General features: G+C 46.2%; 1 protein-coding gene across 3 annotated transcripts in view; it reads left to right on the forward strand.

Moving 5' to 3' along the window:
- Window positions 1-21,127, forward strand: part of MGLL (monoglyceride lipase) — a 76,570-nt gene extending 55,443 nt beyond the window's left edge. For all 3 annotated transcript variants that reach the window (XM_067544281.1, XM_067544280.1, XM_067544279.1), the window contains exons 5-8: window positions 2,080-2,190; window positions 6,161-6,250; window positions 14,175-14,390; window positions 16,921-21,127. In XM_067544281.1, the coding sequence (XP_067400382.1) occupies window positions 2,080-2,190; window positions 6,161-6,250; window positions 14,175-14,390; window positions 16,921-17,046 (543 nt within the window). In that variant the 3' untranslated portion in view covers window positions 17,047-21,127. The remainder of the gene's footprint in view (window positions 1-2,079; window positions 2,191-6,160; window positions 6,251-14,174; window positions 14,391-16,920) is intronic.
- Window positions 21,128-21,432: the final 305 nt, after the last annotated feature.

Raw genomic sequence — 21,432 nt, forward strand, 5'->3', positions numbered from 1 at the left:
CTCAATACTAATCATTACATCCACCACAGCATTATGGCTTCCATTCTGGGGGATGGGAATCACACAATTTACCATAGGAAAAACAAAAGTAACATACAAGCTTTCCCCCACTGCCTCACCCCTAGAGGCACCCTCTCCTCTAGAGGGGACTTACGGTGGCCAGGTGACTAGTTCTCAACTGGAAAGTCCGGTCGAAAAGGGGATCTGACAGCATCCGGTCAGATCTACTAACCGGACACTAAAAGTTTGGTTACTGTGGGCAGGGGAGGTAGGGAGGTACCAGGTGATCACCTGCAACAGCCCCTACTCAGCAGGGGCCGCCTCCTACCCACATTGGGAGTCTGCAGCCCCTGGCGCTGCAGGCGAGTCCCTGCCGACCCGGGCAGGGAGAAAATCAATGAGCGATGGGGATGGGGGAAGAGGAGCAAATGGGGGTGGGGCCTCAGAGGAAGAGACGGGACAGGGGAGGTTCTGGCACACCTGCTGGAGTGTCCGGTTTTTTAATATTACGAAGTTGAGGCCCATTCAGTCCTTGGCCTTTCTGTTGAGATCAGGATGCTAATTAGTGCCATTTGCAATGATGGGCTAATTCGTGATGTTCCCCCCTACCAGCCCACTAGGAACTGGATTGAGTCCCACCAACTCCTTCCTCATGGGGCACTGAACAATTGTCAGATGGTAACTTCTTTCCTTCACCAACAACTAGGCTTGTATTAGAACCGGTAACCAGGAGGGTTATACACTCTGGCCTTGTGAGTGGATTGGGAATAAAACATGGTAACACACTGTAGCCTCACTCAGTTACACAACTGTACTGGAAAATTTTCAAGTTTCAAGGATTAGGGATGAAAAGCAAAAGAAGGATTGCTTTTGTGAGCGGATTTTGAATTTGATTCTGACAGTATGGGCCAAATCCTGTGTGTTTGGTCAGGTAATATTCCTATGGGTGTCACAGTGATTTTCCCCGGGGTATAAAAAAAATGAATAAGCACTTCAGGATTTAACCCTGTGTTCAGATAAACAAGAATTCTGATCTAAAGCGCATGGCATGCTTTTAAGTGTTCACTGTGCTCTAAGCCTCTGTAACAAGGAGCTAATTGCCAAGTACCAAGCCAAATAAGGTCACTGAGATTCTTTTTGCTGCTGCTCCATTTAAACAAGCCAGTGGTTCTTTAGCAGCATGTAAGTTCACCAAGCATTTTCCTTGACAACTAATCCTCTGTGATCTTTACTGAGCAAGTGAGCCAAGCACCCCTGCGTCCTACAATTCTCACACAGTTTCTGCAGGAGTCTTGCCAACACTTGGCTTGAAACGACATAGGATTGTGCCACTGTTTAACTTGCAGCCCATGCATCAGTCCCTGATTGCAGAACTCTATGAGCTGTTTACTCGTGGGGCAGGGGGAAGGACATTTTCAAGGGGATTATTTTGAGCCTACAGTAATTATCCAAGCTTTTATGGTTTCCATTCCCAGGTGACAATTCTTTGTTACCCATGGATACCAGTATAACTCAGAAATAGTGGGCACAAGCTCCTGCCTGCCTTTTGGCTACCTTTGTGTCCCACTCATCCCCACAACTTCTGTCATGCAGCACTTCTCTGGTCCAGTCCACCATGTCCCCACCTTCTCTTCCTTCAAGTCTCATATGAAATTCATACTACTTGCAAGGGACCTCAACTTTGTAGTCCTCTCCACAGAGGCCTGTTCAAGCCGTGAACCTGGAAACACTTTGTGCACGTGAATAATCCAGTTAAATTCATGGGACAGCTCATGCGCATATAGTTAAGCACATGCATAAGAGTGTGCAGGACTGAAGACTAGATTACTGAAAATATCCCAACCCCCAAAAGCCACCCTCTCAAAAAAAAAAAAAACCCCAACCAAATCTATCCCTTTGCTTGCACAAAGTGTCTAGCCAATTGTAAGCTTCCTGGGGCAGAGGACTTTGTTTTGTACCTGCCAGTATAGTGCCCGTATAGTAGGTCACTGCCGGTATAGTACATCACTGTGCTGTACAAATAGTAAAGAATGGTCATCTGTATTGGTGCTCAGGCTACCTCTCCCTTTTGTATTGCAGGGAGGAGCCATCTCCATCCTAACTGCCTGCGAGAGACCAAACGAGTTTTCAGGCATGGTGTTAATTTCTCCTTTAGTTGTAGCAAGCCCAGAGGCAGCGACGCCTATCAAGGTAATAGCAATGGGTTTAAGAAACAAAAAAGTAAAGAGAGGGACAACATGGTTCTTCTTGTGATCTTCTTTAAAGAAGCGAGTATGAAAAGAATCCTGTCTGTAGCTGCAGGCCTTCTACCTAGATTCCCATCCTCTGCATCACATGGGATCCGGCCATCACCTTCTTCCTCCACCAGCCCCCGTTTCTAAGCAAAAGCTGTTTATTCAAAAAGGAAAATGAATTGTGGCCTCTGGCTCAGGAACATTTTTTTTATTAGTTCAAATCAGAAAAGGAAAGAGTGATTTAAAAATCTAGATGGTTACATTTTTCCTGTGCTGGAAGGGGGCGAGTCTGTAATCAGAACAGAGCATGCAGAGGCAAATGACTGGAGGCCTGATCCTACGAGGCACTATGTACCCTCAGCACCCAATGAAGTCAGTGAGAAAGGAGGGCTCTGGCTCCCCACTGGACACACAGCAGCTTGCACAATAAGACTCTAAACCTCTAGATGGAAACAAAGAAAAACAATCAGGTAATTTGTCCGCTTTTCTCAGGAAGGGCTGAAAGTCAGTAGCTTTAACACTGGTGCTTATATCCCCCTTGAGCTGTTGTAATTACTTATAGTGCCCCAGCCTGCTCCCTGATGACAGAGCAGGGGCCATCAAATTCATCCTCTCCACGGCAAGAAGACTTGAACTTGGCCTAGGTAAATGATGATCAGGGGGAACATGATAAGCGGTCCAGATCCCAGTCACTGCTGCCTTAGATCACAGCGTAACCAGCCACAAGCATGTTAGAGGAGGGGCACAGAACAGCACTGCACCGATGTTTCTGGCTGTGGAGGGCAGTCAGGAAGAACACCTCAAGGGGTGCTGGGGGAGCACATGCAGGAGTGGCAGCCACGACGCTTTTTAAAATAATGCAGCCTGTGTTATCCCAATGCCCCCTGACTCCCTGACACAGAGAATGAAAGCACCCGACTACTTATTGAATAAATGCACTAAGGAGAAAAGGGCGCCTATCATCTTCTCCCCTTCTTGTTCACCTACGTCAGAGCAGCTGGAATTTGGCCCTGTGTTTTCAAGCATGTGCAGGATGTAAATAGCAAGGAGGCAAGGGATTATTTCTGGTGGCACAAAGAAGTGGAACAAAGGGGACTTGTATAGAAGTATGAAAAAGAAAAATGGAAGATGAATAACAGGAAGCAGGTCCCTACTAAGCCCTGGAATTTGTTTGTGTCCAAAGGGAACTGGGAGAGGCTGCATTGCTTGAAACATTTATAACTGGATGAAACAAACCCCTAGAAAATGTTCTGTAAGGAACAATCCTATGCCAACCTTCCAGGTGGTAGATTAGATGGGACCCAAGGAGATTTTTCCATCTCTAACTTGTATGACCTGTGTTAGAATCCTCTAGATCCACTTGGCCTTTACTGACCAAGGCCTTTTACTTTCCTTTGTGGCTAGACATCAGCTGGTCCCAATAAACTTCTTGTTACAGCTTCTCTGATCACTCAGGTCTTATTTTCACACAATAAAGTTGCACTGGTTTGCTTAACTTTAACTAAATCTATTTTAAAACCAGTTTAGTTGAACTGGGATAAAACCCTGTGTAGACACTCTTATTTTGGTTTCAGAGTGATTTATTTCACTTTATCTTAAACCTGTTCCTAATCAAATTTAAGATAAATCAATATAAGACCAGTATGTACTAGTTTAGGAGTTCCCACAAAGCCTTTTGCACCAGGTTAACTAAATCAATTTTAAATCACAGTTCTAGTGAAAAACCCATACAGGTTGTGTAGCAAGCCCTCAGACTCAAGACACCTTTTCCATCCCAATCTGGGATCTCTCTTTTACAGACTGGGGTGAACAAAGATTAGATTGAATGTTTTGCCATTCCTGAATGGATGTTTTGTCCCAGACCAAAACTGCCTGATTACGGTCTTCTCCATTTTATGGAGTTTGGCTTGCCAACTGCTCCCTAAATAATCCATACTGCTTCAAACCAGTTAGGAGATAAAATCTTCAACTATCAAATGTAGTGAGGTTGTTTAACAACACAGTCTTTTTAATTAAAAGCCCATTGTGTTATAGACCATCTCCATGGCCCTCACAAAAATCAATGATGCCATATTGGAACCTTTTGACCCTGGACGCTCAGGTTTATAACATGAAAGATTATTTTTCCAGTGGCAATGACCTTGGCTCTTAGAACCATTGAGCTGTAAGATGTATTGACTGATGCCCCTACACTAAATTTACAAGGGCAATGTGGCTTTTCACATACATCTGAAATTCCTTATGAGTACAGTGTCAGAGTACCTCCTTATCACATCAGTCAGTCACTTGGACCATAATATTAGTTATAGCTAGGCATAAGTAATATTTGCATCTATGCACACACAGAGGATATGGGTGTGTGCATGCACAAACAACACACAAGGCCTGATTCTTCTCGAATGCCGTTGTAAATCAGGAGTAACTCCACTGAAGTCGCTGATCTGCACCAGTGTAAAACTGAGGTGCCTGAGATCAGAACCATGCCCACACTATTTCTTCAGTGGTTTGTTGCTATTGACTCAAGTTGGATATGGCTCCAGAAATGTGGGAAAGCTTTGAGAACATGTCCAAGCACGTGCTAAAGGTTAGGTAACCACAAGGGTGTGGAGCCATAAGAAGAAGTTAGCCTCATTAGAGTAGTAGGTGGTCACATGTGGGAAAATTCAAATTTACTCTCTCTTTGCAAGACTCCCATCATCTATACTGGAATCGTTGAAGGTACACACACACACACTAAAAAAACAACAAAAAAACCCACAATCCAAAGCAGATAATAACAATGTGTGTAAATTAACCAAGGCCAGAGAAAACTAGGTAGGAAGCTTATCTGAAATTATGAGCTTGTATTTATACCCTTGGGGACAAATTCATTCTTGGTGCAACTTCATTGACCTCAGTGGAGCTGAATTTGGCTTGTGGGGTTTAAGTACCAATGGGGAATTCAGTGTACAAGGTGAAATGTCCCCCCCAGGTATGGGGTTTCCTTGATATTTACTATGAGCCTTCATTGCTTGCTATTTTTGGAGAACTCTAATTTCAGTCTTGTAATTTTCCTTTATATAGTATCTTTGATACAAGAGCATCAGATAATCCTATGTAATGGATTACAGCCTATGCTTACAAAGACAAGCAGAGCATGCAGATTACAATTAATCTTGGAGGTGGTATCTGTGGATACAGGAGGACAGTACAAAGGCCAGTTACACATCGTCCTCTTGTCTAAGTGGTGACCACTTAATTAGAAGACAGTTATCAAAAATCTGAGAAGAATCTTGCATTGGGGGGGGGGGGCCTGTAGAATGTTATTGAAATAAAGGATGTTCTTTCTGATGATAGCACTTTCAAGATCAGGCTGCTGAACGCTTTTGTGTTTGATTCCCAGGAGACAAGCGAGCAATAGATTTCCTTAGTCAATGCATGCACATTTTACTGTTGTTTATTTTCAGACTCCCTGGAGAATGTGCTATCAAAAAGAGTACAGCCTAGGCAACTACTGTAAATTGCACAGAATATTACTTAAGTGCTGCACTCTGAAATCAGAACTGAGTGACAGTAGGAAAGGGCAGCAGCAGGGACAACACCACCAGCTCCATAAAAACAATGAAAACTGCTTTCTCTTAGCAAGCTGCTTAAGCCAGGCCTTTCTCAAATTGACTTGCTCTCTCATCTGCAGTGGGAAGAAATGCAGAGCATAGAGGAGCCTTGATGTCAAGACAGTTGTGAATATTTCATATTATTGCACCCGTTCTTGTAATTGATGCCGGTGGATGTCCACATTCATTTATTTTGGGACAGTTTTTTAAATATAGGGCCAGATCTCTAGCTGGTGTCAATCAGCCAGTTCACACCAGCTGTATTACAAATATCTGGCTCATGTATTTCTTCTCTTTGCTGCCCAGCTAATTTATTTCATTCATTTTCCACAGGTTTTTGCAGCTAAAGTGCTCAACTTTGTTCTACCAAACTTGTCACTGGGAGCTATAGACCCAAACATGGTTTCCCGGAACAAAAAGGAGGTGAGGATGTTAATATTATTTTAAGTCATTGGAACGGTGGTACATAGCCCCAGTAATGGGGCTAAACACCTCGAGCCAAATTCTTTGCTGGTGGAAATGGGTGAAATGCCATTACAGTCAATATCTGTGCCCATTTACACCAACAGAAAACTTGGCTCCTAATTGGACTAGTCCAGTTCGGAACCATTCAGTCACCAGTTCAGTGCACTCTGCATCCGTGTCCTGTTCTGGGCAAGCAATCTAAGATATGGCTGTGTGATGATTATTATGGCAAAAAAAAAAAAATGGGACCCATAATTCATCACCAAGTGCAGCTCCAATAGCAGCAGCAATGGTAGAAGCTGTAGTTTAGACAGGGTTCAGATACTTTGAAGACCATGTTGTCTAGGTCTGTTCTTCACACTGATACAGTAGCAGAAACACTTGAGTCCCATCTGCACTTACTATGAATTGTATTGTATTCAGGTAGTGGCCAGGAACTCCAGCGATAAAGCAGGAATCCATTTTGCTAGGTGCTGCAAAAACACAACCAAAAAATGGTTCAGGCCCCATAGTCTAACCAGTGTAACTAACTAATTAGAGCTTCCACCATTGTGAATTGTAGGCTCCCATTCTTGCCAGTGTAGACAAAGCTTGTGGGAGCTGGTTGTTGTGTGGAAAAGCAACGCCCATTGTCTTGTTTACCGACAGTCCCAGTAATAAGGGCGGCAGCCTGTTTCAGCAATCACTGGTAAAACCAGATCGATGTCTTGGCAACTGCTGCATCAGCACAACAACAACTAAAAAGGCTCCCACACCTTTCAGTAGAAATCAGCCACGTGTAAACTTAGGTTTGCATTTGCACTGCTGGGGGCATGGTGGGGAGGGAGGTGAATGAAACAGCTGTGTCTCGGAAGGGATCACAAAATCACAAATTTTAGTTCATTTCTAAGATCAACTGAAATGACAGCAGATGACACCCAAGGTTCTCTAAAAAGTAGGTGCGCTTTGTAAGTGAATGCTCACTCCTGAGGCAGCTCACATGCCCCAAGGCACGCTGTAATTTTTCAGGCCTCTGACTGGCTAGATGAGCTGGATTCTTATTTTAAATAGACGCTAATGAATTCCCCAGCTGTGGGTGGGTGGGCGGCTCCCTGCCCACGCTGACATCAGAATGCAGGCTGATGAGATAAGGTGCAAACAGGATGCTAATACATGTATAAATACAGTACACTTCACCTTTTTCTGTACATTCAACTTGCCGAATTGCCTGTTAGGTAAATTGGACAGACTTGTCCTGTGCATAAACCCCATGGACTCCTGGGTTCTGTTCCTGGCTCTGACACAGATGTTCTGGTCAAGTGACTTAGTCCCTTTGTGCCTCAGTTTCCTTGTCTGTAAAAAGGGATCAATAATTCACTGGGTTAAAAACATGAATAATTGAAAAGCCCTTTGAGGTTTTTTTCAGCTAGAGAAGAGAGAATTAGATAAAGTAAATGCAGCGATTCCATGCTACTGGACACGGTATAAGAACCAACATAGAAAGCATTAGTATACACCCACTTGTTAATATATATATCCTCAGATATTTTGGTGAGCCTCATAATAACAAAGATGAACAAAACATGCATAGAGTAATAAGGTCAGTTCCATTCAAGTTATAGAAACACCATCCTACTCTGTAGCGTTCCATCCTACAGAAGGTGTTACCAATAATTCTTTGTGAAAGCAACAACAGAGTAGAGAAAAGATACAATAAAATCACATGACAGAAGAATTATATTCCTGGGTAGTAAAGGATAAGTGATACCAGGTTTATACAAGAAAAAGGTCTATTAAAGCCACAGCCTACATATTAGGAGGCAGTGTTCCCTAGCTGTTACAGCAGGGAATCCTGGGTTTTCCTGCCTGGTTCTGCCACTGACTTGTTATGTGAGTGACCACTTAAACTCACTCTGCCTAAATATATCCATCTATTAAATGGTTGTAAAAATACCTACCGTGAAGGAGTATGTCCTCAGATGGAAGATGCTAATAACATGCTAAATATTGTTATAGGGTGTGAGCTCTGATCTGAGCACATCCCAGCTTTACTGTTGCCCCTCATTTGGAGGGGTTTTACCCAGGTGTTTCAGAGAAGGCTGCAAGACTGACACTCAGAAGTGTCTATGGTAACTTGCGGGTACAGGCCACCATAAGAATAATTGTGTTTTCCTTTTTCCTACTACTTACTCATGTGGGCTTTTACTGTGAGGCTCACTGCTGGGGTTGGCAAAGGGATCTCCAGCGTCAGGCTCTTCCTCTTGGTTTTGGCTTCTCCTGCTGTCTCTTCCTTTTCTGTGCTGTGGCAATCATTGGGAGATTGGAGCTGTCATGGGATTGGCCCACCTCATTACTGGATTAGATCATTGGCCCATTTTGTTCAATATCTTGCCTCCTGCAATATTGGATCAGATCATCGGCCCACCTAATGAGGACCTGTCTCCAAAACAGTTGCTTTCACAACCAGCCAACACCCTGTTTCCCAGCACTTTGGTGTGCACTACTATTCAACTCCCATAGTGCAAACTCCGAGGCAAGGCAGATGAAGCTCTAAACTCAAGATTTGCAGCTTCTGAGCACACAGTGTGCTGGAAACATCCATTATTTACATGACCAACTTTCTCTTTGCTATAAATATCTTTGGGAAGTCCTCCAAGAATTCCCTGACTTGTTTGTCTTCACAGTAGACTGGCCTTCTGATGTAGGGACTGAAATGTACCTGGTGGAGTGAAGATGTTTGTTTGATCTAGTTCTTTATCAAATGCAAGGAAAACAAGTGGTGTGAGAGATAACCCAGAATCTACCACCATCAGTATTTGTTACAGGCCTGCTTGCGCTCCTGTTGAAATCAGTGGAAAGATCCCCATTTCAGTGGGTGTTGGATCAGGCCACAACTGCCTGGCAGTGTGCCTAGCACTGTGCAAGACACAAAGGGAAGATGTAGCCCCTGCCCAGAAGATGAGCTTAAAGTCTAAATAGATGGGCAACACCAAATGCACCAGGAGACCTGGTGGATGGTTCAGTCTTAAAGAGAACCTTAAAAAAAATAGTTGGCCATTGTGATGGATTCAACAGACCCCACATCAGGCCAGAGCAGGAAAAGATCAATGGACTGAGCCTGCTCCAAGTATTTAGACCAGACCCACCATGCAGACACAGTCCAAGGTGTCGATCCCTGAAAGAGGGCCCTCTCTAGCCCAGAACTAAAAATGAAGGAAGAATAGGAAACAGAGGAAGGAGGCAGAGGTGAGCCAGGGTTTCCTGGACAAATGGAGGGCATAGACATGAGAGTGGGAGAAGGCACAGAGGAAGAAGATGAACCAGGATTCATTGGCCAAGTGAAGGTGGGCAAGGGTGGAGAAACGCAAGCAGAGGTGCAGGTGGACAGAGCGATGCAGAGCCTGGAATGTCGCCCAGTTTCTCTTAACCCTCTCTATGACGAATCCTCAGCAGTGTCAGCACAACCAACAGTGTAGATGACATTTCTTTAAACCTCATCCCTTCCCCCTTTATGAGCTGCCCTACTTTACCTTCTTTTGAAGGTGGAGGATAAAGCCCCCTCCCTTTCTTTCACCAAGACGTACCCTGCGCACTGCAGTCTCCCCATACACAGATCATTAACTTTCTGATAAGGATTGTTTTTGTCCCTCTCACAGTGTCGATCATCCCGCCTATCTACACAAAAGATTTGTCTGCTGTTCAGTAGCTAAAAATTCCTTGTTGTTTAGGGGGGAAAAGAAGAAAGAAACCCATTAGGCCATCTCTTGGCATTTATGGCGTTATATGGGGGCGGGGAAGGGGGCAGCTCATATGAATTCATCTACATTATTTTACTCCATGGGAAGGGAACGTCTGTCAATCCAGCCACCCACCCTTCTTGATTTTTTTCCCGGAGTCCTTCATCTGTTGCTTTCAGTTAAAAAAAATAAAACAAAACAAACTCAAATCTGTGTTGCCTTAGTGCAGTACTGTGACACAGCGCCGAACAAATAACTCCCAGATTAGGCTGCAGCCAGTTGCTAAGTAGCCAGAGGAACCCTGTGCTTTTGTTTAAATTGCAGATGAAAAGTCAATGGGGTTGGGTGCAAATGTCAGGTTACACCCAGCTGCTAAAGTGAGAGTTGACAAAATTAGATGCACTGGGGTGTTCCAGAAGCCAAAGTGTAACTTTTTCCATGAGCACGTTCACAGAAGGGCAGTTCCTTCTCAGGAAAGGCAGCCTCTGAGGATTTAGACAGCTTACAGAACAGGAAAGATATTTAAAGCCAGCAGGGCTGCATCTCATGAAAGTATAGTCCCACTGAAAAGGCTGTCTAGCTGTAGGGAATGCAGATGAGGTCGGAGTTATCTGCAGCAACGAAGGTGCAGCCTCAGAGCTATTTTAGAGAAGGCTTCCAACCCCTGAAGAGTCTATGTGGATACAGACAGAGGGCTGGATGTTGGCAGCTGCTCAGCATCTTCAACTCCTATTGTCTTCTCTGGGAGTCGAGGGTGCTCACCACCTCCTAGGATCAGGTCCGGACATCTCAGTCTCAGCCAGTATATCAGCTTCCCTGTGAGTTCTTGCAAACCTTTCCCAGGGGCTGGGTCTCAAACCCTCAGGGAGGGTGTGTCATTGGGATGAGGGGAGCCTTACTGCATTTGTCTCCCCTCCAATAACTGCCCCTCACTTTGGACTAGTCCACCATGCCCATAACTTGAATTTCCAGTAACGGGGATTATGGACGTGTCTCAGCAGGGGAAATAGATCCTTTGATAGCTCCAGCAGAGTATGTGGTTTGAAAGAAGTTTAAGTGAATCCAGAGAAGAAACCAGACTGCACCAGCATGGTCAGGGAGAGGGTCCCATGTTACCAGTAAAGTCACATGGATGTTGGGTGCTGTTAGTTAATACGCCTAGTTTTCAATATGTTTTATCCAATCAGAGGGTCACTTCTTGAGTGGAGAAGACCAGAGACAACATTCACAAGTAAATGGGCGGGGAGCTAACTGTCCGACAGATTCGCTCTCAGTGCCTATAGTCCATCAGGGCAGTTGCAGTGTGGGCCACTCGTCAGTTCCTGGGGCTGAGCTCTCCAAGTTCTGCAGCATGAATGTCTCAGTGGCAGGACCATTCCTATGAAGTCTGCTCCCTGCAATGGTCTGCCAGAGCCCAAGTTTGGTGAGCTCCAGGGCTCACAGTAAGACTTCTCCCTCTGGCCAAGTCTGTAATCGCCCTCTGGACCATCAGCATGGCAGAGGAGGAGGGGTCTTCATAGGCTGTTCATTTGGCAAGAACTCTGCTTTTCCTTTCTTTCCCTTAGCTATCGCCCTGCTAGGATAATCTACGGAATCAGACTCAGTCAATAAATGAGTAAAGGAGATGCTCTTGAGTTGGATGCTGATGGCAGATACTCTCCTGCACTTGGAGCCAGCAGAGCAGAGGGTATTCTGTAGCCAGTTACAGCTCCCTGATTCTCTGCCCCAGCCCTGGCTAAGATTAGAGCAGCCTGTGGGATACTCTAATGTGTGCCAGCTGGCTGTGCTCCTCTAAGGACCACCCACCAGTTGGGGATTGCTGTAGTGCATCGTGTCCTAGCCATTCTCTGTCCACCTGTCCCAATGCATCTCTTGTGCTAGGAATGGTGGGGAGAGAATCTGCCTCTACATCCACTCGGGACTCCTGCCAGATGGGCGGCATCCACAACGGAGAGTTTCCATTCCCTTCGTGCCACCTGAGCCTGTCCAAAAGAGCAGATTGGGGCAGAGTGCAATGGGCACATTTTTAAACATTTCTTCAGATAGAATGACTGTCTTGGTTAGTTACTGACTTTAAAAGGGGGCGTGTCAGCTGCTAAAGAATTAATTTTGCGTCGGTGCCCAATGAACTGTTACCATAGGCAGGGCGGGGGTGGGGAGAGGGGGGGGGGCGGTTTGCCCACTTTTGAATGGTCTCTGCTGCCCTACAGTCGTAGTTTCCACACTTTGTCTTAAAGCAATCCATCAACTGCTTTTTGTGCAACCCGCCATTACATAGCTGCACCCTCCACCCTGCCACCACACCCTTAACCCTGGCCTGGTGGAGAAAGGAGGGGAACCCCAGGTACAAAGAGGGTGTTCAAAAGCAAGCATGGCCCACACAGACAGTTCTTTCCCCACAAAGCTGGGTGCAAGTCCCTACTCAGAGCCCTACAACCCAGTGCACACGTTGGTAGCGCCGCTCAGGTTTGGCCTGGCTGCCCTTCCGTCAGGGCGCTGCAATCCTATGCACTAGGTTACAACGCCTGGAGTGGGGAGCCATGGCCTGCCCCACAGGACAGGAGCTACCGCTGTGGGGTGAGAGCAGGGCAACCTGGCTTTCGAACACCATCGGCTCCCACTGGGGGTTCCCCTTCTCACTGAGCCCGGAGAAGTGTATATTTGCCTGGGGCACAGGCCCAGTGATTGGATAATCCAGCCCTGGACCCATCTAGACACTTCCTGCGACCCACTGGTGGGTCAGGACCCACTGCCTGGGAAACACTGCCATAGAACACAAACATTAGGCTTCCTTCAGCTAACCTAAAAATGATGATTTTTTAAAACCGCATCAGAGTTTAGAGGAATTGGAAGCAGTGCCTATAATCGAAATGCTCTGGCAAAGCCTGAGATGGTAGAGCCTGCGTAGGCTGCCAACGCTCATTTCTCCGTATACAGCATACAAATATTTACTGTAGATTTGCCTGATGCAGTAAAAACTACCCATTCGTAGCTCCCAGACCCTGTGCTGATTAGTCCAGTGCACCATTTCCAGCATGCTCATTGCTCCATAGCCAGCCTGCAAGATAAGGGTAAAAACTGGCAAGTGAAATGTGTGTTTTTGGGGTTTGGGTTTTTTTTTTGCCTAATGGCACTTTATATCAGGTTAAATTAAGGAAAACTTTGCTCAATCAGGAGCTCAAGGCCCACACCTGGTGTTGTATGAAATATGCAGATTGAAGCTCCCTTCATCTCTAATACAGAGGGGTGGCCCATAGAGACTACAGGCCCCAACATGCAATGCTCCAGCTTGACCAGAGTGGCCTCCATAGGGGCTCAAAAAAGCATGATTTGCCAAGACCTTTGCAAGCACCATCTCCACACATATGCTTAACACCAACACAGAGCGTCTCATTTTAGTAGCGCTTTACAAGCAGGAGGTAATCAATACCTACAACCCTCCTGCAAGACAGGTAAATATCTTTATCCCCATTTTGCAGATGGGGAAACTGAGGCAGGGTGCGGTGAAGTGACTCATGCAGGGCCATTCAGCCCCAAAGACAGAACTGGTACTCAGGAATTGCTTATATGAATATCATCTTTGTAATAAGGCAGAATGAAAAACTGTCTACAGGGGAAAAAAAGGCTGCCACCTTTGAGTGGTAGGAGGGCATGGCAGAGCATGAGTAAGTGCAGAAAGGTGGTCCCCTGGGCAAAGTCATTGACTGACACTGTTTATTTGTCTGCCCCAGTGTTTTTGGCTCATGAACATTTTTCAGAGGCATAAGAGAGGGGTTTGGAGTAGCCCGCTTTCCAGTTGCACGAGAGGTGATGGGTACCAGCTGTCAACTGGGGTTACCATCTAAGGCAGTAGGCAGTAGGCAGACCACAAGCCAAATACAGACCACCAGATGCTTTTGAACGGACACTGAAATATTTTTATTTACTTATTATTATAATCTTTTTTATTATTATTTTCTCTGGAGTCTGGACCTTGATTATACCTTGACCAAGAAATTTGGATCTTGACAAAAAATAATTGGCTACCCTGAGCTAGGGTGAAATAGCACAGTAGCCCAGAGAGGGTGGGAAATCGTTAGCCTAGCCGGGAACATCACACATGAAGTGCTCTGCCTTGTATTTTCAGAATGGACTATTGCCAGCAATGATCTTTTTTCTTCCAATAGGTTGAATCTTACACCTCAGACCCCCTGGTCTACCATGGGGGCATGAAGGTCTCCTTTGTCATCCAGCTGATGAATGCCATTGCCAAAATAGAGCGATCCCTGCCTAAATTGACTCTTCCAGTCCTGGTGCTACATGGTTCGCCCGACAAGCTCTGTGATATCAAAGGTTCCTACTTACTGATGGACGCTGTGCAGAGTCAGGACAAAACACTCAAGGTCACCTTGCTTCTTTTATTTGAAGGATGTTATGTTGTGCATATCAGCCTTTGCTTTGCTCAGTGTAGGCTCAAGAATTTGACTGGGTCACCGTCAGAGCAGGTGTCAGGTGCTGTTGAGAGAGTGTGGAGTGCGGGAAAGTGTCAGATCTAGGAGGTGCTGATCACCCTCAACTTCTCTGGAGGGTCAAAGGAGTTGAAGGAATTTGGCACGTTCCAGGACTGGGCTCCTAACCAGGTAACCCAGTGCCCCCAAACTCTGTGACCATGCAGGCTACTTTTATGCCAACCCCTCCTCACACCTCACTACATAAAGGTAGAGAGAGAACTTTCCAACCCGCAGATGAACAAAAGCCATTCCACATCTGCTCATTTGGAGAGAGCACAGAGCTGATTAACCAATTGTTAGCACATGAATGAGTTTGAAAGGGAGACGGGGAGACCAAGCAAAAGCTTTTGTCATCAGAAAAATAACTGTCTATACTGGGCCTCAAAAGAGTGAAATTACACCACGGATTGTGGGAACGCCTCCCCCTGCGTTTACACGCCAAGGGTGTGATTAATAGTTCCTGCCGCTCATTGGGTTGCAAGCTTGATATGCTACAGTTGGCTCACTGGATGCATGGCCTGGCAAGGCGGGTGTGAGGCTCTGCGGGAACAGTTGTATCCATTGCTTAAGTGCATGAAAGCAGCCCTTGCAAGAGACTTGTGCTTCTCAGCATATACATTGTACGGGGGTGAAAATAAGAGCACTAATGGGGCTGCATGGCTTTGACTCCCTTACTAGAGGGCAGTAGAATGTTCTGCCTGGCTAGGGTGGGTCTAGGTTTGATGACATCTCCAGAGTTTGCGTTATTAAACTCCACTTGCAACAGAGGGTATGGAGCAGCATAGGGCACTCTGCTGTTGAAGCTCTTCTACTGTGGATAAATAATGAAAAAGTGATTGGAGCAGGGGGACTGGAGCCTGGGTCTCCCACCTGCTAGGTGGGTGCCATCATCATTGGACTGCAGAGTTATTCTCACTCTCTCTTTCTTTCTTGACCAATGACTATTTAAGTATTTATCCACACTGGGACAATCACTGGGCCAGAGAAAGAGAGGGGAGGGGGGACTGACTCTGAGGTCCAGTGGTTAGGTCACCCACCTGGCAGGATTGGGTCCTGCACATGACTTGGGTGGCCAACCACCTACTTTCCCCCAGTTAGTGAATCGCTCTGGGGCTTAGGCAGAAGCTAAGTGTCCAGGTGCCTAGAGTGAGACAGCAGTGCACATGCCCAGAGGCCAAAACCTAGGCAACTTGGACCTGAAAATTTAAGTGCAAAATGGGTTTAGGTGTTGTGATGAAGTGGGAATGTTCTGAATGTTTTCTCTGAATACTGTGTGTGTGCCTCAGTTTCCCCTATGTATTATTCAAGTATCCAGGTGGAGGGGTAAGGGTGTGCGAGTGTTGCAGAGACCAGCAAGTGTGGCCGACTCTAGCTGCCTGTGCACGGATAATGTCCGGCCCATCCTCTGCAAAGAACCAGGAAGTTTTGGAGAGAGGGGGAGGTCAGATGACCTCCTTGCTCAGGAAAAAGGACAAAGGCAAGGGGAGGGGCAGAGGCATATCTGAGGCTGGGGAGCTGGAAGCGAGTCAGTCCCCGTTTTGGGAGATCCCGGGGGCAGAGCCCAAGGATGGGGCTCGGGTCCCCCTTAAGATGGACTTCGCTGTAACTTCCTGATTTCTGTGCTAACAAGGTCCGTTCTACGCTGTGTTCCTGTTGACTAATAAGCCCTGCTGTTTCCAAGCTGGCTGAGAATCACTCCTGACTGTGAGGTGGGGTGTGTGGCTCCTTTGGAGGCATGTAAGGCTTCCCCAGGCATTCCATCCAGGGGGACTCCCTGGGGGAGCGCATGGCGGAACAGGAGTGCTGAACGCTCTGAAATCAGACCAGGAAGTGGTTGCACCGTTGATAGTTTGCCCTAAGGGGAGACACGCTATACCACAGTTCTGACTGGCTTCATTAAGAGCGGCTCCAGAGCACCGTGCCTGTAACTCCGTGACAGGTGTCTAAGTACTTCTGTGGCTCTGGACCCTGGAGTCTGGTTTTCAAAGGTGATGAGACTCACCACTCCCGCTGAAGTCAGTCAGTGCTTCCGGTGCTCAGCATTGCTGAAGAAAGGTGTCTCAAAGCAGGAACCCAATATCAGAGGCCATTTTTGAACGTGCAGCCATATGTCACATTCCCCTGGTGGTGTGAGTCTCCCACGTACTGAGAGAGAGTGGACAGAACTGAAGGAGCTGAAGGAATTATGACTGCAACACCACAAGCCTGAGCAGGGAGGACAGGTGTGGAACCTGGGCGATCGCCTTAGCTCCCTTTTGGAAAATGACTAAATCTCAAGTTGGTGGCGTCCCTTAATTTTCATAATTCACTCTATCTAAGAAAGACAGAAAGACCAATGAGACGTGTACAGGCCATGTCAGGATTGCTGCTTTGTTCTTGGAGGTTGTGTCTTAGTTAACCTGTGTTCTTTCTCTGATTGCAGGTGTATGAGGAGGCTTACCATGCTCTCCATAAAGAGCTGCCTGAGGTCAGCACTGCTGTGTTTAAGGAAATACTAACCTGGATTGGTCAGAAGGTCTCAGCAGCTGGAGGACCCAGCCACACTTAAGAACAGCCACTTTGTTACCTTCTATGGTCAGGGGGATCTTCTGGGGATGGAAGTTTTTGTTTGTTTTTTTAAAAGTTTCTCTGCAAAAGATTTAAAGTTAGAGGGCCTCCTAGGATATTTTGCTATGACTAGACGTTCCTGTCACCTAGGAGGAAGACACCCTCAATCATTTAAAGAGGCCATTGCCCTAGAACAGGAAAGGGGGGTTATGGCAGTGGAAGAAGGCATTGAAAACTTTCCAGGTTGGTTATTGTACTACCAGGCTCCCATTCAAAAAAAGGCCCCTTCTGCCCCCCATGTTCTTTGTTTTCTCTGGAATTCCTGATGTGCCAAGGCTGTTTTTATACTGCAATAATCTTTGGAATGTTTGGTAGGTCTGCATCTCTCATTTCATTCACTTTCTAACCCTGCGGAGTACGGTCCCCTTCCTGCTCCCGCAGTTGTAGAACACACTGTCTAAGAAATCTTTACACTAGAGGGAGTTAACAAGAGAGCTTGCGGGGGTGGGAGAGGAAGACTCATGCCATGCTTGAAGGGGAAAAGCTAATTTTCTAGGTCAAACCAATCTGAAGCAACCTCTCTTGGCACATGAGGCCTGAAGGGTAGGGACCAAGCATGGGCTTGCACTCTAGAAAGACATGTTGTTTAACAGCTGTGTAACTCCCAGCACCAGAGTTCACAGAGAAGGACTAATGTAGAATAAGATACTTAAAACTTACTAAGCACACTTGAACCGTGCTACTTCCAGATACCAAATCCTTTCCCTTTTGCAAGATGAGCTACTCTGTAAATATTCCTAGAGGCGGCTTTTTTTTTTTTTTTAATTACTTGCGCTACTGATACTAAAAATGTAAAGTCAAAGTTTTATTTAAGAGGAAATATTAATATATGACGTGTATCTAAGCAGCTCAGAGAGCTGTGAGTGAGGAAAGGAACAGAGCCTGAAGAAGGAGTTAACTGTCCTCACCCCTGCACTCCGCTAGCAGTGGCAAGGGGAGAGTTGTCCTCCCCATGGTCCATTCCTCTCATCACTGCTCTACAGTAATCATTTGTCCTTTTCCCTCGTCAGCTGGAGAGGGCCAGAAATGCTCATCAAGCTCAGAACATCTGGTGAAGGGACGGGCCAGTGAGCTGGCTGATGTTTACTCCCACAGTCTATTATTTACTGAGAGCCTTATAATGTTATTAGGGTCCCCTGCAAGCCTTTCCAATTCTATGAAATGGTCATTTCCTGGGGGATTCTCCCAGACTTGGCTGCTTTGGCTCAGCTGGGTTGCAATGATGAGTCTCACACTTGCTCCTGAGAGTTAGGGGGTCAGTTAAAAGCAGAACACAGAGCATGCTGGGTAGTCAAACATCTGCATCTGAATATTGGGGCTACATAGAACCAGTTATACAGAAGGATATTGATGAACCCACCACCAGGACGGCTGTCACCAGAACGTTTGCAAAGCCAGCAGGTTCTAATACTGATTGGAAGCTACAGATCAAATGTCAGAGCTGACGGGTCTTTCATACCAGCGAGGCTAGAGGCAGACTCCTAGGAGAACTTCCCATGTGAAAACTCACTCACATGGCAAGTGAGCTTGCATCAAACTGCTAGCCTTGCCTCTAGCAGCTGTGTTACAGCTTGTCTACATGGGGAAAGTGTCTGCCAGAACTATACTGTTCTGGTTACACCAGTATACGTTCCCGCTGTGGACATATGCTTCCAAAATAAGAGCGTCCACACAGTTATCCCAGTGGCCACTCTCACATCTGTTCTGCTGGTATAGTTATACCAGGATCGCTTTGCTAGGAAATGTCCTATGCAGACAAGCCCTTAGTAACAGGCCTCTTCTGCCCATGTGCAGAAGGGAGTTTAGCTTTTTCCTCCCACTCCCATAGGCGCTCCAACAACACTGACTCCATCAGAGGGCTGCTGGGGATGGGGGGAGCATTTCACCACAGAGGAATAACAAACATCCTCTGTGGCCCCCATCTTAGAGGGGCAGGTGTCCTACACAGGCATGTCACAGCCGCTGGAGCGCTCACAGTTCCTCGCTGCTCCCTTTCAACACTGCCCTGGAGGAGAGTAGGGCTGCAGAATTCCCGTCATGACAGTTTGCTGCTGTCTCAGGGGCTTGTAAGGCAATGCACCAGTATGACCCTAATATTTCACTTCACCCTGAAACCAGTCCTGGTAGGACACAAGAAAGACAACCTTGTGCAATAACAATGAACAGCAGAGTGACTTTCATTAGCTTGGACCTGTGCTCTAATGAGGGTGTGAGAAGTTAATGGAAGCCATCCTTTGTGCTTGCCACTGTGTAGTGCATCTAATCAGAAATGCTGCTCTTTGCACATGGGCTCTGGCATTTCTACAGCTGTGGCTGCCTGGCTGCAATCTGAGCCACCATTGTAGAGCGCAGCAATTCAGCTGGACTTAAATTTGAAACCTTGTTCCAGCCATTACAATCAACTGCTACCACCAACACGTGTAACCCCCTTACGGTGGCTTTTGGGTAGCAGCAGAAGGTAATGGTTGTGCATTGCATGCTCAGGCGCTTCCACTGAGCTGCCTTTTTTCCAACATTTTTCTCCTAAGTGTGGCTTCCCCCCTTACCCGTGAGCTGGGGAGAGATGTGAGCATAGAGACCTGACAGTGAGGGGAGACCCTACCGACCGCTTAGGCCTGGACCATGCATCAGGTAGATGTACTCATACAGTGAGGGGTGCTAGGACACCGTGGGGTAGTACTAGAAGTGGTTTATAAATGAACAAGAGCGATGTGATTGGATTCTGGCTGTGACTTTCAAAAGCACGCAGTCAGTGTTGGTCTGAGGCTGCAATGGGAGTTTTACCATTGACTTAAAGTGGAGCAGAACTGGTTGAGTGCTGAACGCTTTGGGGGGGGGAGAATCCCAAATGAACAAGCACTTAAAAAAACCCTAACCCTACAGACTGATAATCACAGCCCTGCTGCTCCCTGTAGCCAGTTCGTAGCCACGGGAAGGCCTAGGCTCAGTGCCTTTGATCAAATTTGTTCATTAGCCTGAGTGATATTGGCTGTTCCTCCTGAGCTTGGAAGCAATATAAAAGATGAAAATGAGGGTGAGAAAAAGAAAACCTGTCCTTCTGTCCAGTTCAGGTCAGACGGGAGGGCGGGGGCAGCTGTGTTTGAAAATACAAAGTGTTCAGATGACAACGGGCACAGCTGAGTTTGCTGCTACTGTCAGACAATTTTCTGAAGCACTCCCTTGTGGGAAATTGGGCTTTGGGAGGACCCAGCTGAGAAATTGAGGGCCAGTTTCCAACCGAGACTTTATGAGATATCTGAGCTCATTGTTTAATATAAAAACAGATCCTCAGCAGGTGTAAATCAGAGTTTGATAGAGACTCCAACATCCAGGTGTAAATCAGCATAGCTTTAGTGAGGTCAGTTGAGCTACACGGATTACAGCTGTTGGGGATTTGCCCAACATCTAAACTCTTGTTGCTATACTAGATCCACTGCCAAAGGTCCAAACTGGCTTAGACTGATACATTAGACTGACGCTGACCACGTCCTACCGGAAATCCCTTCTTGAGCAGTTTCATTAGCAGCAGGCAGATCTGCCGCCAGGGGAAATGTAATTACAACCTTTATTTTTCAAACACCATGGACACTGTAAGGGGAGCGCTATTGGCCTTATGAATTACCAGATTGCTCTGCTGTGACAAGCGGGGACAGTTTCCCTCTGAGAATAGAGCGCATTTATGTCAGAGCAATAGTAGTCTGTAACTACTGTATATATCACCACCTGTACCAAGCATAGCATCAAAATGCCATATGCACAATGTGTAATCCACACAGTTTTCTATTTAGCCTACTCTTTTTATATTGGTCACCCTAGCGCACTCTCAACATAAACCTGTAGAGATCACTTATTTTTCCAAATAATTTCTGAGCCTGTCTCTGTCATTCCATTGTGCTCCAGTTCAGTACAATATATACCCATATGCATACATGTATTTTCAGTGGGAAAAATGTGTACAAGTTTAGAATTCTTAAAGGCATACAATGTATATTGCAACTAATAATAAAGTTATGTTTTCTGAATGTGGTGTACTTGGAAGCATTGCTTTCTGCGGTCATCAGATTTTATTGAAAGAACAGTAGAAAGAAGGGGGGTTATTAAAACATTCTCCAGCTTTGAAGGGAAAACAGCTGAGCCATAGATATTGCTAAATTGCAGTGTAGCAATGTTGCAGGTGCAGCCTCACTACCTGTCAAACTTCAATGCAAAGGCTTGTTTACATTTGAGGTGGGAAGATCTGCACCAGTGAGCTGTACCACAGCAATTCTAGACTAGGGCCTGGTCTACATCTAAAACTTAGATTGACCTAGCTACGTTGCTCAGGGGT

This window comes from Emydura macquarii, unplaced genomic scaffold (assembly GCF_026122565.2).
Source record: "Emydura macquarii macquarii isolate MOO-44397 ecotype Brisbane River unplaced genomic scaffold, CSIRO-AGI_Emac_v2 contig_968, whole genome shotgun sequence".
NCBI classification, from domain to species: domain Eukaryota; kingdom Metazoa; phylum Chordata; order Testudines; family Chelidae; genus Emydura; species Emydura macquarii.